This window comes from Danio rerio, chromosome 23 (genome assembly GCF_049306965.1).
Source record: "Danio rerio strain Tuebingen ecotype United States chromosome 23, GRCz12tu, whole genome shotgun sequence".
Classification (NCBI taxonomy): Eukaryota; Metazoa; Chordata; class Actinopteri; order Cypriniformes; family Danionidae; genus Danio; species Danio rerio.
Genome location: NC_133198.1, coordinates 20,936,811 through 20,963,902, shown reverse-complemented (window position 1 = coordinate 20,963,902; position 27,092 = coordinate 20,936,811). Strand labels below are relative to the sequence as shown.

The window sequence follows — 27,092 nt, the reverse complement described above, 5'->3', positions numbered from 1 at the left end:
TTGTAATCTTGTAATTGTTATTTGTGTATTTACATAGCGCATTTATTGTGTATGGCCAAAAAACTAAAGCACTTCACAATTATCAGGAGATCTCTCCACACCACCACCAGTGTGCATCATCCACTTGGAAGATGCGTCGGCAGCCACAACACAACGGCGCCTGTGCACGCACCAACAGCCAATTCGGTGAATGTGGAGCATTGGGAAGTCTTAAAAGGGGTTACACTTCTACTCTTTACGAGAAGTGCCATTGGATTTTTAATGACCACAAAGAGTCAGGACCTCGGTTTAATGTCTCATCTGAAAGAAGTCACCCACTGACAGTATAGCTTTATTGAGTAACCGGTCTTGAGCTGCAGGGTGATATGGCTGTTACTTTCCAATGCAACAAACAACAAAATGTCAACGTCTAATGACGTTACAGTTTGACGTTGTGTGGACATTACCAATATGACGTCTATCAGACATTGGATTTTAGTTCCCATATGACAAATATTTGTCAGTATTTGACGTCAATATGACGTTGAAGTTGTTGGCTCGAAGTTGGACATTGGTCACTTACCAACACCTAAAATCAAGCAAATATCAACATCTCATGAGAAAACGTAAGTATTTTACGTTTTGTCAGTTTAGTGGCTAATTCGGAGTTCAGTTGTACGAAATTGTTCAATTTTATAAAAGAGGGCATCAACCTCACCCCTAAATCCAACCGTCATTGGGGAATGAGAAAATTGTACTAAATTGCACCAGTCAGATCGTACAAATTCATACGAATTAGCCACTAAATCAAAAAGTTACAAATTGCCGTGAGATTCAGAGTGTTGTCATTTCACATTGTTATTGGACATTAAAAAAAAACTTTGTCTTTAGACACTGGTGACCTAAATCTAGCCTAATGTGTGTCTGCTGGGTGGTGTTAAAACTGCCAACTGAATATTTTCCTGTATAACGAGCTTGCTAGGGATGATCATGCATTCACAATGTTATAGGGGTGGTCAAATATATGTTTATATTATCTTGATTCCTTTATTTGTATTCATATAAGACTCAGATCAACAATGTGAGCAACTTCCCATTATTTAAAGAGCCCTACACATCTTGTTTCAGAGTGGCTCAAGGGCTAAAATAGGGATTTACACTTATTTGCACCATGGATGTAAGAATATGTTATGTATGTATGCATGTAGTTTGAGTCTGCTGAATGAATTAAAATGCCCTCTAAACAGGACAAAACTACAATGTTATGTTAAAAAGAAACACTGCCACACAGCAATGTCTAAACAGTATTATTTTTCAACCAAGTGTCAGTTCTGAATGTCAAACATGCAATTTGTGGCTCTGGGGTGATGATATATTCACATTTGCCCTCCCTTGCATCATGGTTTCCTGGGAGAAGAGATGCATTCATTTGAGAATGAAAGGAGAAAAAAATGAAGCGAAATAAGATGAGAGCGAGAAACAGCGAAAGACAGGGGTCGAGGGGGGGAGGCGTGGGTTATGCATGTTGATGAGAGAATGAATGCCACATTAATCTGGGCAACAGGCAGAGCATTGCATTTCCAGAAAAGAGAAGCGGAGTGAATCAGAGTTCATCCACCAGGGATGCACCTTAGTGGTGAAACACACAGCCTTTGCATCTGCGCCCAGCAGTGGCATGAGGGAGACAGAACGCAGTTGTGATGCACGGCACGTTTACTGTTGGCAGATCCTTCTGGACTCTTGAAGCTTATTAAAGTGGCTTGTAGTACACGATAATCCTTTTGCTAGGAGCCCAAGAGTAATGCATCAGGCAGATATAAGCCTGGTGAATAACCAAAATACAGTCTGCGCGGAATTGAAAATGCAACATCTTTGAAGACCATTTCAGCCAGATATCTGCCTTTTATTGGCATTTAAACAGCATTTTAACACTTCACCTTGCCATTAAGAGCTCTTGGAGATGTGCAGTTGTGTTCTGACTGTGCTTTAATTGGTGAGGTTGTCTTTATGTTTATTGTTTCTGCACTTTTATTGTTATAGTCATCTCTGGAAAGGTTATTTGGTCAAACACAGCACTGAACGGTCAAATAATTTCATGTGATCGCAAAACTGTATATTTCACCATGGCAACCGGAGGCTGTGTATGATTCAGAAACACATCTTTTTATATTAAAGAGGACATATAATGGTGGTTGAAATCATATTTGCTTCTGTATTGTGATAATGAATAGGCCCAAGCAAAAATGCATTACTGGGACTAGACTTTGCCTTTGTCCATCATTATGAATTAATTCATTGTTTGGTAGTTGCTGCTGTGACAGGTTGTTGTTGATACTAGACACAAGATTACAATTAGCATTACAAGGGTGCATGGATTAAAAAAAAAGAGGAAAAGTATGATAGTTTATAATAAACCAAACCCCCCATTAATTCATATAAATAAAAATGTCATTTTCATTTTCATGGTTTTGATTTGATTACAAAATAACATATCATGAAATAGCTATTAAAAACAATCTTACAAAAAAGCTAACTATAATACATTTTTAGGCAACACGGTTGCTCAGTGGTTAGCACTGTCACCCCACAGCAAGAAGGTTGCTGGTTCGAGTCCCAGCTGGGTCAGTTGACATTTCTGTGTGGAGTTTGCATGTTTACCCCATGTTGATGTGGGTTTTTTCAGGGTGCTCCGGTTTCCCCCACAGTTCAATGACACGCGGTACAGGTGAACTAAATCAACTAAATTGGCCGTAGTGTATGTGTGTGAATGAGTGTGTATGGTTGTTTCCCAGTACTGAGTTGCAGCTGGACAGGCATCCGCTGTGTAAAACAGATGCTGGATAAGTTGGCAGTTCATTCCGTTGTGACAACCCCTAATGAATAAAACGACTTAGCTGAAAAGAAAATTAATTAATGAATTACTTTTTATGAGCTTTTTATTAATCTACAAATAAGACCGAAAAAAATATGTTCCTTTATGTATTCTGTAATGTGTACATATGAGGATTAATTTAATTTAAAATGCAAAATAGTTTTTTTTTTGCTTGTCTCACAATTATGACATTTTCCTGAAATTGAATGTCACAATTTAGATTTTTTTTATTCCACAATTCAGAAATATACACAGCTATTGTTTTTACACAGCTATTGTACTACTTGTACATTCTGAGACCCACGCTATATCGTATATCAATAGGGTATATGCTTTTTATGCTTTAGACTTTTTATTTCAGTTAGCCAGCTCCAAGGGCTTCTGGTTAATTGCCGTCCCATGTACAAAATTGCTGTGCTTAAGATCTGATTTCTTTAAAAAACAGTGATCTTCACTGCCTGGATGAGGTACGATATAAAGTGGGTATAGAACCAAACAAGAAGCACTGCATTAAACTATATTTCTCCATGCCATGTCTTTGAAACATGAATTTTTATTTATTTATTTTTTTTTAACCATAGGTTCAAGTACAAACCATTACGGCATTTTTAACAATCCAATACATATGGTGTTAGTGTTGATATAAAAGTACATGACTAATATTTTTTAAAAAGGGAGGGCGTAAGGTTCAAAATCAGGTAATAAAAACGAGTCCAAGGCATATGAAAGCCTTCGGGCATTTCTGTTCCTCATGAAGTGAAGAGACTTTACGAACATCTTCAGGTCATTTCTCCATCCATTAAAGCCAGGTTTCACCTTAACAAATTTGCATCTACGAATGAATGTATTTAGCTAAAATAATTAAGTTATTTACCAAAAAGTCAAGGTCTATGTCCTTCCAAAACATACCAACTTTGATTGAGACCAAAGTTAAAGAGTATACTTGTATCTGTTTGGGGAATTTTATTTTATCACAGTATTTTCAATGGAGTTTTTGCTCTAGCCTGCAGCTAATGACGGTGCCTGCATTTAAACAGTTTTCAATAGTATCTGGATGCAGCCTTTATGATGCAAGCTAAGACTGCATCACTCAGCGATGCAATGTCAGACTCAATGCACTCAATAGAGTGAGTGACGTCAGGGTAGGGTTAGGGGTGGGGTTAGGTGAGTGCATTAAAAAGAATTGGATGCAGCTCAGATTGCACTGCACCGAGTCTGCAGCCAGACCCCTCTCACAGTTTTTCATCTTTTTTATTCTTTAACAACCAAATGAATGCTGAAGTATTGAACTGATTATATTTGAATTACATTACAACATCGATGCTGTAAAAGGAACCTTATGAAATTGAAATGTCACATAAGCTTTTACTGGAAGTTCATCATTGGATAAAAAACATTAGCTGTGCATATAGCCCATTAGGCAGTGAAAATTATATTTATTTTAAAGAAAACAAACCCTAAACGCGTTTACCGGAAGCACTTTACTACAAATTAAAAGTCCTTCTGCATATACCCAGTTCTGAATGTGCTTAATATAGGATCGGTGATATTCGAAATTCAGTACAAAACTATTTTTATATCCTGCTTGTTTCTCCGAGCTTTTAAACAGAAACGCTGACTTTTAGTATTATTTTTGCAGTTTTCGTTACGTTCAAGGAACTGGCGGGAAAACACCTAGCGTCAGCGTGTGACGTTTTCATTAATCACAGTAGAGGACGTCACCACGTGAAATCAACGGGCAGACATTAAATTACTCATCCAGGTAAAATGTGCTCTGTGGAAGGTTTGTTTAAAGCACTATTTTGTTCATTAAAGCTGAAATTAATTACACTACAGTTTCCAGCAAGGTGAGTTTGCAGTATATTCGACTTTATTATTAAGTTACGCCAAACATTTTATGTTTAGTGACAACCTAATGTTACCGTTAAAGCTAGCTTACGATCTAAGGTTGTAAAAAACGTAACGTAAAGGTTAATATCCTTGTATTCCGGGTTATGTGTGAATTCTGTGTTAATTTAAACTGGTCAAGTATGTTTGCACGACCACATGAATGAATAACATGCGCTTCTCGGGTCGCAGATCATAAATGGAGACCCTGTGAACAGCTGTCGAGTTTGTGACACGGCTCTTTGGGCTCTCAAAACCTATTGAGGCGGCTTTCGGACGTTTCATTCGCCGTTAGTTTGGCAGTAATTTCCTCTGGGCTTGGTTTTTCAGGCGCATTATATCATTCCACACCTGACATGCCGGTGTTTGTGGAAGATCCCGCTCAGTTCTCCAAAGAGAGGCTAAAGTCGGAGCTCATCGCGCATAATGTGGCTCTGCCCCCGCCGGAGAGCAAGAAACACGCTTATGTGGAGCTTTATCTGAAACATGTGAAGACAAACAGCACAGATTTCTCCAGCGATGAAGAGGAGGATCATCTCAATGGCAGCGTGAGTTAAAGACGCCGCATGTGTACAAGGACGCGTTATTAATCTTCATTCCTGAAGACTGTCTGTCTTTCTGCACTCGGCCGTGCTTTATATTTGATACGCCTCACATCTTGCCGACAGATTTGGTACGATTCCCCCCCAAACTTTCCACATCCACTACTGTCTGTCCAACAGTTTGACGCAAGGTGGCGTGATTGAAATAGATTTGATTTGTGCTGTGAATATTCATAGCCATATGTTCATGGCTTTCAAGCTGTTGAGGGCTTTGTAGGTCATCGCCTGTCAGCTCCCAACTGCAGTGAAATACAGTTAAAGCATGCGTGTCTCCGAAAACATCAAAGGCTTTTCTATCAAAATGGAGAGTTATTATTTTTTTCCCCTTTCTTCAGTGTGAAACATGATTCCTCAGAGTTGTAGTACAGGGCTCCAGCTGTCTCTCTGGCAGTGTGCGAAACCACTGTGTGTGCGTGCGTGTGTGAGGGTCAGAGGGGCCCTCAAAGAGGAATCTGGGTCGAAGCCATCTTAAACCAGAGTGTCAGGTTCTCAGTTTATGATTAGAAGTGTTCACTGCATGACGGCCAAAGTTATGCTACCTTGGAAAGTAGATTGGCTTTTGCAAGGATAATAAATTGACATTCTTATTTTGTGTTTTACATTATGACTTTTTGAATTGATCTAATACTTGTGCACATTTTATTTAAACAAAAAGAAGCAAAGAATTATTTAAAACTTTTTTTTTATTATTCAGGATTTTTTTAATATATCTGTATTTTTCAGAACAACTCCTCCCAATTTAATCCCTTACAATGCATACACACAAAAAAAAAAAAAAAAAAATATATATATATATATATATATATATATATATATATATATATATATATATATTAGGGATGCTCAAAACAATCAATTAATTGTTAACCGAAAGGGTGCGTTTGTAACCAATTAATGCTATCAGTTAAACGATTAAAAATATTATTTTATATATTTTTAGTTTGGCTGCACAAGGGCCCGATTGAATGCGCTTTTGCGTTAAGAGGGGCATCTTTTGCACGCAGCTCATCCCAGAGCAGCAGTTTGTGTTGTCAAGACAACTACAGAGAACTTTTAAAGAGCTTGGTTTCCGCTACATTCATTCTTCCATGGTGGGGACCAAAATGCATCCCGCCACGGCTACATTACCCATTCAAAACATTCAGTTATTGTTGTTGTTGTTGTTTTTAATAGCGGATTATAATCGCACCAAAACGTATTAAAAGGTAAGTGAATTATAACCCTTTGGCGTTACGTGCTGACTGACTGACTGACAGGTGCGCAATGCGTGAGGCCAGCAAACACGCAAAAGCTTTCAGTTAAGATGAACACAGTTTCTATAGTTATACTTTATTTATAGATAAAGTATGACTTTGTATATAATCACTCTATCTTGCTGGAGTTTATAGCCGTTTAGCTTTACTTCAGGACGCATTAATACCGCTCTTATCTAATCGCTGTTTTAAGTTATCCAGAGCTATATGAATGTACAAATCTTGAATATCACAATATTATTAAATATTACAATTGTAACAACACAGACAGCAACACGAAAAGTGTTGACCTGGATCTGCGTAATAAACGCAACAAATAGGCTTTACCTTTTATTTTACAGCTTATAAATCATTTATGCACATTAATGCAATATCATATTTAAACAACAAAACTGTTTGCAAAAAGTCAACATATGCGCGCGTTGTTGTTGTCTTTTCATCACCGCAGCGCGCACTTGAATCGTGAGGGAGAGAGAGAGAAACCATATAGCAAGACATATTCTTTAAAATAATGATTTCTATTAAAAATGTAAAAAGGTTTTGTGATTTATAATAATAACAGTGGGGCATTAAATAAAGGCATATTTTCCATGGAGCAAGCAATTTGAGGAAGTCTGTTATTTTTATTTGACGGAAGAAAAAAACATGATTGGAAAAATAAACAGCTTATGCCGGTTATTAAAAAGAATCGGTCAGTATTTTCATTTTGTAATATAAATGAATTATTTAAGTGAAAATAATTTAGAGCAGTCCTATTTATTTTATTCATTTTATTAAGTTTATTCTGTTCTTCTGTGCTAAACACTGCAGGTGCGTGAAAATGCTCTGTTGTTATGTTCTATTATTAATAAGGGTGTCACGATCCTCTAAATCCTTGATTCGATTACATTTTCGATTCTAAAGGCACAATTCGATTTTCGATTATGAATAATTAATTAATGACCAATTAATTATTTGTAGCCTACCGTTTAAACTACCTGACCTGCATGGTCATTGTTTTACCCATAAACAAATCATACAGTAAATGAATAAAGGCAAGATACACACATAATTACCACCTGTCAATCACTTTTTTTCTGCGGGACTCGTAAATAGGCAGTGATCTGTGTTGTTATAATGGCGTCAGTAAAAAAGACGCACAACCAACAGGAACCAGCCAACAGTATCTGAGGTGTTCACTAAAATGACTAAGTACAAGTGAGTGAAAGATTGAAGCAGTCCTCTGACTGCCTGTACCTGCTGTCTCAAGCTCATATGGCTGTGAGTGCGTCTGTGTCTGTGTGGTCACGTGATGTGCATTTTCAGAGGTAGAGAGGAAGGAGGGCTGCTCTAAAACGCTACACGCCACTGTGTATGTCAAATCATTGTCGTTCTAAAATGCCATTTAAAAACAGACGGTGTAAACAGGGCCTGAGTGTGTACTTTTCGCGAGCGGATTTGCAACAGGGGCGGGCGGAGGATCGCGATGCCGGTGTTGTCTATCGGATGAACCGTACGTAATACGTACATAGCAGAGCTTGCAAAACTGTGTTTTTTTTTTGTCGACAACATGAACAATGTCAACATAACTCACTGGAAATCCAAAATGCTTAAACACCGGCGACTTCATTGAAAGAGGAGAGGGTTTAAGTTCTGTTGACGGGTCTCCTGCTTCTGCAGTTTAACAAGCACTTCAACAAGCCTGTTTTTTTCCCGCTTGGCAAGCCAAGCTGACGTGACATGAGGGCGTGGCAGCATCGACTATTCGATTTTTTGATTCGATAATCGAAATTGAGCATAAATTTCGATCGATTTCGATTAAAAATCTAAATCGTGATGCCCCTAATTATTAATATGCTAGCATATAAAAATAAATCAGTATTTTAAAATGCAATATTTAATGTGTCAGACACAAAATAGACACGTCAATTTGTTTAACATAAAATTAATAGTAATCTAACCAGTTAACTGTTAATAACCGATTAATGAGTGGCGGTTGTCGGTTAGCAAAATTAACCGAAATGAGCGTCCCTAATATATATATATATATATATATATATATATATATATACACACACACACACACACATTTTGAAACAAAATAAAAAAAATAATGCAAAATAAATAAGATACTGCCATCATAATTACTTTTTAGAGGACACATTTGTACATCAAGTTACATTGTTACATTGTAGTTACCTTAGATTACACTCGTGATTGGTAGGGCCAGACAGAATCTGTGGAAATGTTTTGCTGTTTCTGCAGAAAGTTTTGTAAAAAAAAAAAGATCTGTGGATTTATTCCGAATGATTTTGGGAGTATCATATCTAAAAATTTAATAAAATAATATATTTCAATATATTACATACTTTTATTTAATGTTTACTATGCGCATCCAATTAGATTTACTTAAACAAAGCAAATCTTTCATATATCTATTAAAAGATTAAAAATCTTACTTTACATACTATATTGTAAATAATCATATGAACATTTTAATATTACTATTATGTCACGATAATATTAGTGAAATTAATTTAAAAACTAAATAAATATAAATTTACACACGTTTACACAAGTAAATTCATGCTCAATGATAGGCTAAAAATCTGATTTCTCTGCTCGCAGATTGGACGTGGGCTTAGTGATAGGTTAAGTAACCTCATAATATGCATAACTAAATATGTTGTAATACTTTTCCACCTCTTCCGAAAAAGATTAGTCTTCATTTGTTGACATGCAGCCACTTTTTTTATTACGTAGACCTGTTTAAGCCTCAATCCACTGAGCCACCTATGGTGAACCTTCTTCCATCCATTGTATTGTCTTTTTTTGCCACCAGTAATAATATCCTTAGCTGGGCTCGAAATTGCGACCATTTTGGTCGCATATGCGCCCGAAAAATTAATCTATGCGACCTCATAATATATCTGGGAGCATTAGTGCGACTGCAGATAATGGTTGTAGTGCGACCTGTTTTGGTTTTTTTGTAAAAACGTGCTGAATCGCTCTTCCCTGCCGCTATATTGGTTCATATTAGCTGTCATTCACTCAAGGTATTCCGCTGTCAGATGACAGGGAAGGAGCTTTTATGAACACGGGGAAATACAAACGGTTGAAGAGTAAAAACTTAAAGCACACAGGTTTGCAAACCCCACCTAAAGTTGAGGCGCAGATGAGAGCGATCATGACACGTCACGTGGTGAATAATGATCCGCCAGCTGAGATCGAGTACGCGCTTCTTGGAGAAGGCGCACAAATCTCCATGCGTTGCATTCACTGCGTGTTCAGCGCAAATGTCCGCTAAAAGTCAAATCTAATACTGTACATATCATCGCCAAAGGAGCTCGCCTTTACTAAGTTTACACTGAAACTGCGGTTAGCGCAAGAATCCTGGGGCCTCATGTATCAACGCTGCGTACGCACAAAAACTTTGCGTACGCCAGGTTTCACGCTCAGAATCGCTCACGTTTGGATTTACTAACAATGAACTGAACGTGGGAATTTGCGCAGGTTCACGGCAGGTTTCTGGCAGGCGTACGCACATTTTTTGTGCGTGTCTGTTTTATTTCCATTGGCGACTCCTAGAGGCAGTTGTGTTAAATTCTTCTCTACAAAGTGTCTGATCCTTGCAATGGCGTCTGTATGAGACGGGTTCATATAGTAGGTATGTAAGATTTCCATACTATACAGTTGACCAGCTAAACATTAAAGCACAATTTGCAGCGGTCGCCTGTTTTCCCAATGTAATCTGAGCTATCTACTGCACGCACATTGCTATAAAGACACTATGTGAAGATAAATTTGCATGCGTGAATCAGAAACATTTCCATTCAATAAATGTGCAAATAAAATATGATGCACAAACTTATTGATGATTCCTACTTGTCTTTCTCGTGATAAATAGTGGGCAAAATCTGATATGTAGCGGGGAAAAAAAAGAAGAATGAATTCATCAGACGCTGGATTCGAGCCGAGTTTATGCTCGAACGTGTCAGTACATAACCATATGCTTCTTATGAGGTGCGCCACTGAGACTGCGAGGGTACTGCAACATTTTACAGATATAAACCACACTATTTCTTTTTTAAATGCACTCAGTGCGATGTTCAGACCCAACTGTGTTAACCGTATCAGCTAAACTCTCCCACTCTATTTTTTTTCTTTTGTTGTTAATTCCGCCGAACAAACTTGCAAATAACACCGCTTTTCTCCGGTCTACCTCCGAAAGCAGCACCTCCATTTCACATTCTGTTCAAAGTTTCTCTTTTTGCTTGATTTTGCCATTGCTTTTTCGTTGGGTTTTTACATTAGCATAGTCATTAGCATATTCATACGGGGGAGGAGGCAGGGAGGGGTTTTGTGCTCGTGCATGTTGCGCTCAGTTTCACGTTCATTCGGATGTACAAAAGAATATGCGTGAGATTCGGCGTACGCAGTGTTTCATACATCTGAATTTTTTTCTGCGTACGCACATTTACAGCTTTGTGCGTACGCAATGTTTTAGTAAGATTTCCACGCAAGTCTTCGTACATGAGGCCCCTGCTCTGCCTGCTCATAAATTGGGTCGGCTGACTCGCCAGCTTTTCCACTAACACAGAAACATGAAGATCAGCTCAGACTGAACCTTTAAATTGACACAAACTGAAACCAAAACTTTTAAAGAGTGATAGAAGTGAGACTTTACTTACTTTCTTTTGTCTATTCTTGTTTGAGGTGTATATTATTTTTTTTTAAATTTATTTACTGATGACTGATTTGCAGCTTTCATCATTGAATTGAATGATTTATTATAATCTTTTGTTTGTTTTGTTGCAGAAATACTATTTATTAAATTGACATGCATATAAAAACAGCAGTACAAAATAAAATTTTCTTACTGCAATGCTTTATTTTTGTTTGATGCAAACTATACAATTATTTTTCATAAAGTAACTGACATTTTATAGCAGATAACATACATTCATGCACATTCAAGGCAGTATCATAATGAGAAATAGAATTCATTGTTACTATTATTGTCATTTTCATCATCATTAATATTCTATGGCCTAATTATTAGACATTCATTTTGGAATTATTGCACACAAATATCAATGTCTTCGCAGCATTAGTTAGATAGTTGTTTCTGGTTTTTGTCAGTCAGTCAGTAATGTTGTTTTAAAATACAATAAATCCCTTAAAAAACAATTTGCAGCGGTGCTCATTCATTTTTGGTGGGTGCTCCTAAATTTTTTCTGGTGCTCCTAAAATTTTTTTGGTGCTCCTAAATATTTGAAGTTGGGAGCACCGGTGCTACCAAGTAAAAAAGTTAATTTCGAGCCCTGCTTAGTACAAATTGTTTCTTCATTACACCTTTCTTTGCAAAGAACTGTTTGAATGGTCAGAAATTCTAAATTATATATTGTTTAATTTGAGCATGGGTCTAAATTTCTGATTAATGTTCACTACAGCCATGATAAACAAGCTGTTTGTGACTGTATTTAGCTGTCAATTTAAAACATGATAGAGTATTAATACAAAAAATAGGATAAATAAAATATACACTTTAGATAAACTTCTGATAAACTTGGAAATTAAAAAGAAGTTTATCAGAAGTTTTTGAGACATTCATTTTAATACCAGATATCACATTTATTTTTGAGAAGTCTTTGAAGGGGTGGTTTGTCTAGAAAAAAAACTGGTTGTGAAAAATGTCTCTTTGACATGCATTGAAAGTAGGGCTGAATGATATTAGAAAAATCTGATGTTGCGAAATTTATTTGTTTTGCGATTAAACATTGATATTAATACATTTTTACAAAATAGTTTAACACTACTTACTGGTTTTCTGGGAAGTCGAACAGTAGTCCGGTACAGAGGTTAGTGAACCATATTGCAAAAAATGCTTTTCTTACGTTTCGTATCATTTCCAGAATGGCTGGGCTGATAAGTCATATTATATCATGGTAAAGATTAGGTTTACTCTATATTGATCTAAGAGCCAATCACACAGCAGAAATGCTCAACAATAGGAATCTAAAAGTAAGCTGATATTAGAGATGCACAAAATTTTCGGCTTAAAATGTTATGCCATTTAATGGACCCTCTAGATTTGTGGCTTCAGTCATTGTTGGGATACTCTTTTTCAATATGGAAACATTAACAACTGATATTGAATATATATTGTTATCATTCAAATTAAAAAATATTTATGGAGATTGCATTTTTGCCATATCACCCTAATTTCCAGTCCAAATATAAAAAAAAAATTCTTAAAGCAAGTAAAAAATATTTAGTTTTCTGCATCAGAAGAAATTTTTTTAAATTAAAATGAGATTTTCCTTAAAACAAGCTAAGTTATCTGCTAGTGGGGTAAGTGAAATCTTGTTTTCACTTTAAAATGTAAATATTGGAACTAGAAACCAAACAAAAAATGTAAATATTTTTTTAACATAAATCCTATAAATTCCATGTAAATGCAGTAATTAAATACAGTTCTGTACCTCTTGCTTAACTATAATTCAGGCTCAACAAGTCAAAAAACATCTTGTATTTAAACTTGTGCCAGATGTAATGGACATCTTATAGATGTACTATATAACAGATGAGAAAGCACAAGCACAGAAAAAGCATAAAAGAGCCTAAATGCTCTTATTCTGTAAATAGCCAAATGCATAAAACCTTTTAATTAAATAGAATATTCTACAAAATCACTATTTAATAGTATAAATCACAACTGAATAGCCTAAAAAGGTCAAAAATGGTAATGTGTGCTATGAAATTGTGTATTGATGTATCCATGCATGCACACAATTTGTTTTTATTGTACATGCTTATAATATCATGTATCTTTTATGTAACTTCATGTCTAACTTTTTAGCAACTTGTCTTGCAAATAGTTGGCTCATTTAGGATCATTTGCTGAAAGCAGCAGTCTAGTTAATTCCTGGGAAATAAGCACAAACCTGCTGTCTAGGATTTTTCTTCAAAAAGAATTATGGATATTATTGGTGTCTCAAGGCAGAAACAGTAGAGACTATTAGCAAAATGAGACTATTAGGTGGTCTGCAAATTTAGTTTGCTGCCTGAAAGTTTGAGAAACTAAGTGCTAGAGGGATTTCTGACTCAATGCTACATTGAAACGGCTCCGATAAATACCATCTGTTCTGAGCCATTAGCACTCGAGTTTCTACTGTTTTTACATAACAAGCATGCAAACTTCAGATGTTTGTATAACACTGTTTCTTCCCCCCTCCTCGTTTGTGGTTTAATATTTTCTCAATTTGTCAAAAAAAACGTTAACTTTCCATCTGGATGCAATACTTAATCGCTGGCTTCTTTCATGTGCGTCTTGTTTTTGTTTGATAGCGCAAAGCATTTTTGCTCGATTCTGCTAAAAAGTGAAGTTTCTTCAGCCTGAGGTTGGTTTGTGATGGGGAAACTGCTACAGCAGCTAATATTGGATGTGACCCCTTTTCAGAACGCGTCAGTGCAAGATGCAAAGGCGAGAAAGCCTCAAAACAAGAGTCTATTGAGGATTGCGTGAGCCGAGGTTCACCCTTTGGCAAGCTAGTGTCAGCGTATGTTTATTAGATTATGCTAAAATGTGCTGATTCCTCTCTCCGCCGTGATGAATCGCTATAATTTCACTGCCTCAACAGGATTTTTTTATTAAAATAGTTTGTTGTGTGTATTTCACTGTACAGGCTGAGAAAGAAGAGGCGGCAGAAATGGTAGACCTGGGCTTACTGACTGACGATCAGCTCAAAGCCAAACTGCTTCAATATGGTGTTAAAGCTGGACCCATTCTAGGTCAGTCTGTTGAAGTCACGGTTGTTTGGCTTTTAAAACAGTTTATGCAATACAATAATCTGGTTCTTCGTGTGTGTGTTTGTTTGTTTGTTTGGAGCAGCGTCTACTAGATTTTTGTATGAAAAGAAGCTAAAGAGGCTGCTGGATTCTTCAGCACAGCACAAGATCAATGGTACAGCAGATGCAGGTCTCTATTCAGACAGTGAAGAAGAGGACGATGAGGAACAGGACTCTGATGAGGAACAGGACTCTGGTAAGGGCCAGCAATGATGCTGAAATACTTGCTTCTCAATCCTGTGCTGGACCCCGCCATCAGTGCACATTGTGTACGTTGTCTTCTAACAGTTCTCAATTCTGGTCCTTAACATGCCTGATTCAGATCATCAGCTCATTAAGAGATCCATGAACTAATCCTTGTTTCAAAGATGATAGACATACAAAATGTGCAGGGCGGGTGGCCCAGAGGACTGGAATTGAGAACCATTGGTTTAAAGGGTTAGTTGACCCTAAAAAATATTTTTTACTAGAAAAGAAATTAATTCTGAGACCTTTATTCATCTTAACACACATTTAGATATTATACAAGAAATCGGAGAAATCTCTAACCCTCCATAAACCGCAACGGTCCCGAGAGGTTCAAAGTTTATATTATATCATGAATCTCCAAGAACACTTGTGCGGCTTTAAAATCACTGTTTGCCCATGTCTTCTACAGCAAAAAGGGGTGTTGCCCATAGTAAACACTCCCTGATGTGGAAAAGAAGACATTGTTAAACAATGGCAATTTTTACAGGAGTTTTTGTTGCACAAAAGTGTTCTTTGAGATTCATAGGACTACAGTTGAACCACTGAAGTTACATGGTATATTTTTAATAATATTTTTGATTTCTTTTTTTGAACTTTGTCTTTGGGCTATTGTTTTCTATGGAGGGTGAGAGATCTCTCATATTTTATCTAAAATATCTTTATACGTGTTCTGAAGATAAATGAAGTTCTTAGGGTTTCTAATGACATGAGGATGAGTAACTGATGACAGAAGTTTCATTTATTGGTGAATTAACCCTTTAATTTAATTCATCAGCTTAGTAGAGATTGCAAAACTGGAGTTGGTTGGTCATTAATTTTAACAAATTTTACAAACTCTTAAATAACAAACAATCCTAACCCCAATTAAAGTGGTTAATAACTTTTTTTTTTTCTTCAAAAGCAACACTTGATGTTCTTCATGTTTGTCTAGACTTTAAATACCCTTGTTATTAGCCACATGGTTCACCATTGAATGGGTAATTCTGTCATCATTTATTCAATCTTCACTTCCAAACCTGTTTGACTTTCTTTCTTCTGTTAAACACAAAAGAAGATATTTTGAACAAAACAAAATCTCTAATTACTCCCTTCCAAAGTACTTGTTTTTCCTACTATGGAAGTCAATGCTTGCAGGTTTTCAGATTTCTTTAAAATCTTTTTTTTGTGTTCAACAGAATAAATGAACTTATAATGGTTTGGAACCATTTGAGGGAGAGTAAATAGTTAGTATATTTTCTTTTTTGAGTGAACTATTCTTTTAAGTCATAGGTCTTAAACTCCATTCCTGGAGATTTCCATTCCTGTTCATGACTTTTTGGAACACCTCTATTATTTGGACTAGCTGTGTTTGATAGGGTTGCAGCAAACCTCTGCAGAGCTGCGTCTCTTTAGGAATTGAGTTTAAGACCTATGCTATAAGTGAACTGTATCCAGAAACTTTGCAAGTACATCAAGGAACCGAATCAAGTTTGCCATGTAGGTTATGCATGCAGAGATGTTCTTTTTGCTGTTTGCTTTAGAAATAAAAAGAAATTGTATGTTTTTTGTGTATTATTGTTTTATTCAGATTAAGGCAAATTATTCGATCACTGAGTTCCATGTAAACGTAGTCAATGTGAATGGCAGTAGTATTATATTTAAACAGTAACATTCTTAAATAAAGACAGCTGTGCATATTTCACAACAAAATTTGCCTTATTTTTAGATAATACTTTTTACATATTCAGACGTTGATGCAAATCCTATAAATGTTATACTGGTAAAGAAAAAAAGATGCGTTTACAAATGTTTCCAGATTAGTGTGGAAGTAGCCAGAAGATCTACTTGGAACAATTGATTTATCGTATACTAAATGTGTATAAAATACTTTGCCTGTTATCGTCCCTGCTTGTAATACATTTGTTTTGCATGTCTATTTAGAGTCAGAGCAGCTTCTGTCTGAAACAAAGCCCCGGACGGAGACAAGCAAAACAGCAAGCAGAGTAAGTGGCTTTACATGCACCTGAATCCATCTTGTGTTTTTCCCCCTCGAGACTGAAACATGATTCATCCATTATCTCAACTGACTGTTCATATCCTGCTATGAGTGTGTGTTGATCATTAACATGGACAGCGGTTGTTGCTTCAGTCTTTCTGTGGAAAGAGGTTAAACGACCAGCTGTCAGTCAGTTTTGTTTTGTAACATCATGCATTATGTATGTGAGAAGGACACTTTTTTTGATGTAGCGAAGAGATCCTTCATGGTAACTCAAGCCTACTTGGTTAAATGATTTGAGTTTAAGGCTGAAGTGTCATTTTTAATGGTGCTAGCATCACAAATTGACAATGACAGATATAATATCCTGCCCTAGATGTTGTGTTGGGCTACTTGGAATGGTCCAAGTTTCCTCTGGTCTTGCAAAAATCTAAATGTGGAATGAATACATTGGTATTTAAACCCTTTTAAACTTGTCTTGAATATAAGGTCCTGGTTGAATGATGGTTGAAAAGACAAAACAACATTAGATGCCTAATTTATTTTGAAAAACCTTTGCATTTGGTTTTAAAGCCCTGCAGGTTCCCTCTACTTAAACTCAAGTTGAGCTCCAGTTTTTACTGTGCATGTATAACTAATTAAGTAGAATAGGCATCTGAAAATACTTTTTTTGGGGTGGGGGGGTTAAAAATGTACCTGGCTTAATGTTGCAAGTTTTTTTGCTGCTATCTTTTATGGGCTTTTTATTTCCTGAGCATCTTTAGTTCTTCATATCTTCACCAAAAGCACTTACATCAGGCTTGTCACGGTATCTTTTTTTTTTTTTTTTTTTTGTACTAATTGCACCAAAATATATTGCGATAAGTGATATTATTGTCATTTTAAGGCCATTTTATTCCACTCATTATATAATGCCAGAATGACAATATAATAGCATCATACTGCAAGAACACTCTTCCAAGTAACAAATAATATTTTATTCTTAATTTTATTAGTCAATTTAATTATTTAATAATTAGGCATTGAGATAAGATGCATATCCTAAATAAATCATTCTAAATGTTAAAGTGCAAGGTAAAAAGTAGGGATGCACGATATATCACCGACCATATCGTTATCGGCCGATAAATGCTATTTTTAAGATTATCGTTATCGATCCAATGTCTTAATTGGGTCGATATATTTAAGCCGATAAATTACGTAATTTTAAAGACCTACATGCCTCGCTCGCGTGGGCGGAACATGTTCAGACTTGCCCAGTGCACTCCAATGGAGCTCTCCTCACACTGTTTATTCCTTCAAAGACTGTCATTTCTTCATGTGGTATTGCTTTGCATTAATAACTCAGTAAGTAACCATGTTCCTCATCATTGTAGATGTGTTTGATTGAGTGTCATTGTGTATTTTGCTTTAAATTGCCTCAGGAAAAATATTACATGTGTAAACCTTTCCTGCTTTGTCTCTTTGTTGTGTTAGATATAGCAGGGAGATATACTTATAACTCCAGGGCCGAATAATATTAGTTTCGGGGTGAACTCTTTTAGTTGCAGCTGGTGAATGAAAGAGGACACATGTAACTTGGTCCACACTATTTATCACTTTCCGTGTGGTACAACAAATAAGTCACCAAAGAGGGAACAAAACAGAAAATGGTCTCATTGCAAAAAAAACGCTCCTCTTTTTTTCTCTCCCTCTGCTTCACACACCCCAAACTGCAGCCCAGTCCCTTAAAGGACCCGCACATTTTACAACACGTGTAAACGGTTGTTTGTAATCTGATTATTTATTACTATCAACGTGTTGCTGGTCATGTGTTGTTGATGTAAAATTGTATTCAGTTTGATCGGAATATTCATATTGATTATAACGAGCTCGCGTGAGAGCTGTCACCGCGCGCACACACACACACACACACACACACACACACACACACACACGCTGTAGCACGGGGGAAAGGTAAGAGGTGAATTTAGTCAAAGGGGCTCTTAACTAGCCGCTCATTCTGTCTTTATATTCTGCTCTGTTTGTCATGAAGTCAGCTCAATGCAGGTTTTGTATCAAAATCTGACTCTGATGGCAACTCTGTCTCTACAGTTGAGTAAAATTCTCAGCGGTTTATCATAAACTTTTTATCGATCATTTTCCCGCGATTGACGGCAAGAACGAGCGCAGAAGCGTTGTCCGATTGACAATCAGCACCTACATGTGACATGTCAAAACGCCAAATAGGATGAATCTGTGCCGCATTTTCTAAACGTACTAAAACATACTATCTGTATTTAGCTGTTTGCTTGTACGGTGGCTCTAAACTGTCAAAACACTTCTAAAAAAAGGCTTTTTCGGACATGACATATTTGTACGTGTACATCACTGTAACACGTTTTATTCATGACCATTTGAGCTGATTTCAGTCCTTAGCTCTTTCATTTTCATCTTATTTAAATTTATTTAACTTGCTTGTTAATTAAATACCATTTTGTTATTTAAACATAATTTTTATGCAACAATCAACTTGCATGTTAATTTGCTATGAAGAAAAGGAAATAATTTTTTGCATGCTGATTTATGTGAAATCGTGAATAATATAGGTCTATAATCACCTTGAAATTTTGAAGTTATAGCTTTTTTGCTCTGAGTATAGACTATTCAGTTAATAAGAGCAGTTCAATCTTTTATGAAGTTTGCTGTATAAAAATATAACAATTTAAAATATTTATAATTATCTGCCTATACATAACGGCTATCGGCCTCCAAGTCTGAAGAATTATCGGTTAACGGTATCGGCCAAAAAATCCATATCGGTGCATGCCTAGTAAAAAGTAACAGAGGCTACAGTGCATCCAGAAAGTATTTTTGGCGCTTCACTTTTTCCACATTTCTTTGTTACAGACCTTATTCCAAAATGGTTTAAATTCATTTATTTCGCCAATTCTACACACATTGCAAACTTACAAAAAATAAAAAAACCTGAAAAATCACATGTACATAAGTATTCACAACCTTTGCTGTGAAGCTCTAAATTGAGCTACATTCTTTTTCCACTGATCATTCTTGAGATGTTTCAGCAGCTTTATTGTAGTTCACTGGTGGTAAATTCAGTTGATTTGACATGATTTGAAAAAGGCATATACCTGTGTGTGTATATATAAGGTCCCAGGTTTGACAGTACATGTCAGAACAAACCAAGCATGAAGACAAAGGAATTGTTTGTAGTGGGGATGTAACGATACACGATATGAAACCGAAATCGCGACACTCAGATCTATGATCCTGTGTCGCGGTGTGATAAGAGAGAATCGCAACACACCCCGTGACTACCTTTCCAATAATGTCACGCGTGCTGCCTGCAAAAGTTGGGCTAGTTGAAGAACGTGAGGAAACATTTTTTTCCGTTCGACATTACGAGCACTGCTCCGTTTAAGCCCTCGCAATATGCGTTTAGCCGGGAGAGCTCGCACGAATCTCTTAGTAAGGGACCGTCTGAATGTGTCAGGAATATCAAAAACAAAACCAACTTAACCCCGCTTGACAACCAACAACGGCAGAAACATTGCCATTGCTGTCAAAGCTGCCGGACTTTCACAGCATATACGATGCTTTGCTCACACTGTTAATGTGGCTGCGCAGAGAGGGATGGGCATTCACCAGATGTCCCGACTCCTCTGCAGAGTAAGGAAAGTTGTCACGTTTTTTCACTGCAATGTTGACATGATGGTGTTTCTGAAGAATTTTCAACTCCCTTAAATTAAACGAGTTTGGTTTTCTTGAGAGAAATAAGTTGTTTATTTGTTTAATGTTTACTTGATTTGTGGTTTGCACCACAGGCATTAAGCCTCAGTTACCTCAGTGTGAAACAGTAGCCAAAAGGTAAGTGAATTATAACAGCGCAAACTTTTCTGTGCTGTGCGCTTTCTGTTTGACCCTTTGGGAGTGCTGACTGACAGGTGCGCGATGCGTGAGGCCAGGAAACATGACAAGGCTTTCAGTTAAGATGAACACAGTTAGTTATACTTTGTTTATAGATAAAGGTATATGACTCTGCATATATTCACTCTATCTTGCTATAGTTTATAGCCGTTTTGCTTAACTTCAGGACGCATTAATGACGCTCTGAATGTCTAATCGCTGTTTTACGTTATCCAGATCTGTATGAATGTACAAATCTTGAATATCACAATAGTATTAAATATTACAATTTTAACAACACAGACAGCAACACTTTTGCACAATCGATACCCAGCTGATTCAGTCGTTTCATAAGAGGACAGCGCTTCTTCTCTTCATTTTTCCTTGTCAACATAAAGGCAGTGAGGTGCGCCTTGTTTTCGGCCCCTTGTTCAATTGCAAGGCATACTTAATTTGCGGGACGATAACGTATAACCTGTGCCTACAGACACATTTGCCAAAGAAGCAAAATGGAAGAAGAATATTGCTGTTTAAGACAGACGTGTTGATGCCAAACCAGCGCTGATGTTGACCTGGATCTGTGTAATAAACGCAACAAATAGTCTTCACTTTTTATTTTACAGCTTATAAAGCATGTATGCACATTAATGCAATATCATATTTAAACAACAAAACTGTTTACAAAAAGTCAACATATGCGCGCATTGTTGTTGTCTTTTCATCACGCAGCGCACACTTGAACCGCGAGGGAGAGAGAGGAAACCATATATCAGGACATATTCTTTAAAATAATGATTTCTATTAAAAATGTAAAAAGGTTTTGTGATTATAATAATAACAGCGGGGCATTAAATAAATGCATATTTTCTGTGGAGCAAGCAATTTAAGAAAGTCAGCGAATTTTTTTTTTTTTTTTTTTTTTTTTTTTTTTTTTTGACAGAAGAAAAAACTTATAATTGGAAAAAAACAGCCTATGCCGGTTATTAAAAATATTCAGTCAGTATTTTCGATTTGTAATATAAATTAATTATTTAAGTGAAAATAATTTAGAGCAGTCCTATTTATTTTATTCATTTTATTTAGATTATTCTGCTCTTCTGCGCTAAACACTACAGGTGCGTGAAGATGCTCTGTTGTTCTGTTCCGTTATTAATATGCTAGCATTAAAAAATAAATCAGTATTTTAAAATGCAATATTTAATGTGTCAGACACAAAATCACGTCAATTTGTTTAATATAAAATTAATAGTAATCTGACCAGTTAACCTAAATAACCGATTAATGAGCGACGCGACGGTTGTCGGTTAGCAAAATTAACCGAAATGAGCATCCCTAGTAGCCATTTAATTTACTTTTTCTATGTAAGAACTTGATTGAAAAAGAATTTTCAACATGCTTGAACCCTCTACACAATGGAGTTTAGTTCTGTTTGGTTTTTCAACAGTATTTTGTTACAAAGAAAACAGAAGTGATATAGCTTTGGCTATTTATTTATTTTATATATGGCTATTTATATTGTTAATAATTTGCATAGTAATATTGTTCTTTGATGTTCAGTTTATAAAGATTTTTCAAATGTTATTTAATAAAAAATAGTTTTAAAAATCTTTTATGTCCCACCCCCCCACAAAAATAAAATCGTGATACAAATCGAATCGTGGGTCAAAAATCGTGATACGAATCGAATCGTGGGTCAAAAATCGTGATACGAACCGAATCGTGGGTCAAAAATCGTGATACGAACCGAATCGTGGGTTTGGTGTATCGTTACAGCCCTAGTTTGTAGACCTCAGAGACAGGATTGTTTGGAGGTAAAAGGCTGGGGAAGGTTACAGAAAAAATTCTGCTGCTCTTTAAGTTCCAATGAGCACAGTGGCCTCCATCATCTGTAAGTGGAAGATATTTGGAGCCACCAGGACTCTTCCTAGAGCTGGCCGGCCATCTAAGCGTGATGGGGGAGTGATTGGGGGAGAAGGGCCTTAGTCAGGGAGGTAATTAATAACCTGATGGTCACTCTGTCTGAGCTCAAGCGTTCTTCTGTGGAGCTCTGTATGGTAGAGTGGCTAGATGGGAGCCACTCCCTGCCTGGAATTTGGCAAAAGGCATCTGAAGGACTCTCAGACCATAATAAACAAAATTCTCTGGTCTGATGTAACTCTTTGGAGTGAATGCCAGGCGTTATGTTTGAAAAAAAAAAACAGGCACCGCTCATCACCAGGCTAAAACTATCCCTACAATAAAGCATGGTGGTGGCAGCATCGTGCTGTGGGGGACGTCTTTCAGCAGTAGGAACCGGAAGACTAGTCAGGATAGAGGGAAAGATGAATGCAGCAATGCACAGAGACATCCTAAATGAAAACCTGCTTCAGAGTGCTCTTGACCTCAGACTGGGGCGACGGTTCATCTTCCAGCAGGGCAGTGACCCAAAACACCGCCAAAATATCAATAAAGTGGCTTCACAACAGCTCTGTGAATGTCCTTGAGTGGCCCAGCCAAAGCCCAGACCATAGTCCTATTGAACATCACTCGAGCGGTCTGGAAATGGCTGTACTTACTGCCAAAGGTGCATCAACAAAGTATTGAGCAAAGAATACTTATGAATACTGTGAATATTTATGTACATGTTATTTTTTTATTATTATTTACATTTTTTTTTTTAATAAATTTGCAACAATTAAAAAAATCTTTGTTCACATTGTCATTATGGGGTATTGTGTGTAGAATTTTGAGGAAATAAATAAATAAATAAATCTAATCTATTTCGGAATAAGGCTGTAACATAATAAACTGTAGATATGTTACCAGATCTATTGGGTATATGCAGAGCTAGTGTTTCCTCCCATACTGATAAACTTCTGGTGAAATGTTAACGTGACTTTTTTTAATCTTTATTTTATAGGGTTCCTTTTACAGCATTAATAATGTGATGTAATTAAAATATAGTCAGTTAAATTAACTTTGGCGTTCATTTTGTTGCTCAAGCATAAAACAAGACACAGCCTTTTACTCGCCTGCCGTTACTAGGGTAAAATAAATGTTCATATTTTAAAGACATGGCGGGGACCAATGTCATTTAATGCAGTGGTTCTTGTACAATCTGAGACCCACTTTATATCTGATATCAGTCAGGCAGTGGAGATCGCTGATTTTCAAAGAAAACGAACCTTAGACGCATCGATATTTATATCATACAGTTCACCAGAAGTGCTTAACCCAAATTACTGAAAAAGTCCTTCCGCATTTACCCCATTGCTAGAATAGGTCTATGTATGAGCGACATATATTGCATCACCAAAAATAATTGCCGTCATCTCCATACAAGTCAATATGTATTGATTATTGTGACAGTCCTAATCCACATACCATCTAACTTTTGTTCCGTTTACATTAGCAACATACAGTTTTGTTTCAGCATAAGCTGTGCAGGAGAAATATTTTAACATGTATAAAAATGGCACAAGGCAGCTGAGTGTAGTTTGTGAAGTATGAACAATGGTACCACTCTGTGGTTAAAGCATGTATAGCATTACATTACGTTGTATGTCATGCTGCCAAATTTTACATCCACAGATGGGGACTTTCAGTCAGAGCAGAGATTTTTATCCACGCTGCTTCTTGCCCTCAGCTGGATTTGTAAATGTAAAGTAGGAACAGTTTATTTGGGCACTAATCACTTTCTACAGGGCATGAAAGGGGTCAACACACTATTTCCTTTCTACACAGGTTGTTTTGTGGATTTTCAGTTTTGCGAGAGGCCATATGGTGCTTTATTAATGTTTTTCTTTAGTGTGTAATGGGTTTGTTGTTTGTCTTAACATTGATGTCATTATTAACTGTTAACAAGTGAATGTTGGAATTGTGGAAATTGCTGTTCCTTTTTCAACTCATGCTTAAGTTATTTGGCCAAGAAAAAACACTCAAACCAAAAACAATGTTTGTTTGGTATGAACAACAGTCAACACTTGACCAAAATGTTTGCCTTTTTTCAGTAAGTTGCTAGTCACTTTCAGTAAGTTGCCTGTCACTTGCTTCACACTGCAAGGCTTAGTGCTCAAATCAGATTTTTTTTTGCATAGCTGTTCACACTGCTCTTACAAATGGGGCCAGTATCAGATTTGCAGTGTGAACAGATCATGGTCCTAAACTGATTACGCAACGCACAAAATGTTTAATTATGCACAAAATTTGTGTGTGCGCGAGTATGTATGTATGTATGTATGTATATATATATATATATATATGTATATATGTATGTGTATATATATATATATATATATATATATATATATATATATATATATATATATATATATATATATATATATATATATATATATATATATATACACACACACACACACACTCAAAATACATTTTCAGATCATGCTTGAATGATTAATGCCCTTTCCACAGATAACCGTGGTGCATTTCATGAACTGTAAATGATTGTTCTGCTAATATTAATGTGTATTTCGTCATATGAACCCTAAAATAAGTTGTGATTGAAAACACTGATCACTTGTGATTTATGACAAGCACAGTGCGTGGAGCTCTGACCACCGGTGTAGTGAAATCAAGGGTTAATGAGCAGCCACAGACTGAACTGTGAAGGGGGTGTTGGGTTTATATACGTTTGCAGAGTTATTTTATTTTACATTATAAACAACAGATACGTGCAGGAGGGGGGTTTTGGTGCTCGAGCACCTGCCTTTTTTCCTCTTTGAGGGAAAGTTCCCCCTCCTTTGCACATGGATCCCCTATCCGCAACACATACGATGCTCTTCAGCTTAACCAGATTACTTGACAAGCTCCAGTTTTGCTTTCAAAATCTTTTTCGAAATGAACAACCAACTTTCTGTGGTAAAGTATTTGCCCTGTGTGCCGTTCTACTATGCTACTAAGGAGTAGATTGTGTTTGCAGCACAGAATGATGAGACATGTAGCTCGAACATTATGTTCATGAACATTACGCATGAAATCCGACATAACCGTTCACACTGTGGTCACATTGCAAAACATCAGATCTGTGTCTGGTTTAATACTACATATGAAAGTGGCACAAATCTGAACCGAAAACATCAGATTCCATGTGGTTTGGGCTGTTCATACTGCCATTACCCGAGTCGCATGTGGATAAAAAAAACAAACAAACACATTTGCTTTCAGTGTGAACGTAGCCCATGTCTTGCTGGTGTCTTCTTAGTTTTTAATGTTTGAGAGCATGCAGACTTCAGTCATTTCATTTTGCCAAGCACCAAAAACCACTAATAAATCACTCTGGATTGCTTTAAGGGAAATGACTACAATCCCATGAGGCACCGCAAACGGTAAATTACTGGGAAATATTATAGCACTGTTGATTTTGTGAGTTCTGTAGAATGTTTAACAAGTATTTCATGTTTAAAATGTAAATATCAGAGTATTTTGAGCGCATAAGGAGACCACCTCTACTTTATTCACAGTACTTCATGGCTCTTACCATTATTTGTTTTCTGTGAGTCTCTGATTATTTGCAATTTACTGTAATGTTGTTGGCTTTTAACAAAGATATGTACAATTATTAGCAATCTTGGAGCCTATAGGTGTTGAAGTTTGACAGTTCAGGTTTAGCAAGTATTTTTAAAAATCATTTTTCTATAAAAAATGAGAACTTATCTTTACTCAATTGAAACTCAAATGTTGCACTCTACAAGCAATATAAAGACTTTTTTTTTAATGGTATAATATGGTCTCTTTATAAAACTGCCCATTTTGGTTCAAATAAACACTTTGTTTTTCAGGTGATTTATTACATTGCACTATAGGGTTGTGGGCTTTCAGTGGTGCACCTGATTCTGACTGTTCCAGATGTCTCTTCTGCTTTTCACTTGTGCTTTATTCAGTTTGCTTCTCTTTCAGGGAAAGTCCACAGTGTCTGCCCAGAATGGTTCTTCGAGTAACAGCAGCTCCCCATACAGATCCTTCAGCATTACTGAGATGGTGGAAGAGGGGAGTGTGTGTGCGTGTGCACATGTGTGCCTGTGTGTGTGTGTGTGTGTGTGTGTTGTAGACACTCAGAACTCCATAATATTGGGTTGATTGTCTGGTTTTGTTTTGGTTAGTGGTTTAGATAGTCTTGGGGTTTTATTTTTGCTTGTATTGGTTTTGTCTGCAGATTGAGAACAGGTTCAGTCCTCAGTTCAAACAAACAGAGTCTGAGAGGTGGACTGGTTTGAGAGCCGCACAGACGGTGGGCAGCAGGGCCCTGCGGGTTTGTGGATACAGATAATGTGTTTGCTAAGAGCTTCGCACAACAAATCTGACAAAAGCTCTGTTTCTCTCATCAGGACTTGACGAGGCTGGATAAAGACACCATGACCAGCAAATCTCTTTGTTTAACATCTCCATCATCCCGTCAGAAACAGACCATCAGAGTAACTGCTGTTTTTATTTTTTTCCTCCCTCAGCCTTCCTCCTCCTCCTCTCTCCTCAGGGTCTGTCTCTTCATTTGCCCTCACTTTTTTCACTGGATGTTTAATTCAGCAGACATGCTGCATTGC

At 36.7% G+C, this 27,092-nt stretch overlaps 1 protein-coding gene across 38 annotated transcripts in view; it reads left to right on the top strand.

The window, feature by feature from the left end:
- Window positions 1-27,092, top strand: part of lemd1 (LEM domain containing 1) — a 41,690-nt gene that overhangs the window by 11,758 nt on the left and 2,840 nt on the right. The window contains exons 1-9 of one of the 38 annotated variants that reach the window (XM_068216729.1): window positions 4,577-4,698; window positions 5,069-5,286; window positions 14,261-14,366; window positions 14,467-14,619; window positions 16,593-16,654; window positions 24,124-24,192; window positions 26,452-26,541; window positions 26,708-26,803; window positions 26,880-26,966. In XM_068216729.1, coding sequence (XP_068072830.1) covers window positions 5,095-5,286; window positions 14,261-14,366; window positions 14,467-14,619; window positions 16,593-16,654; window positions 24,124-24,192; window positions 26,452-26,541; window positions 26,708-26,803; window positions 26,880-26,966 — 855 coding nt within the window. In that variant the 5' untranslated portion in view covers window positions 4,577-4,698; window positions 5,069-5,094. The other 37 variants (XR_012398297.1, XM_073938275.1, XM_073938282.1 and 34 more) reach the window with 37 other exon arrangements.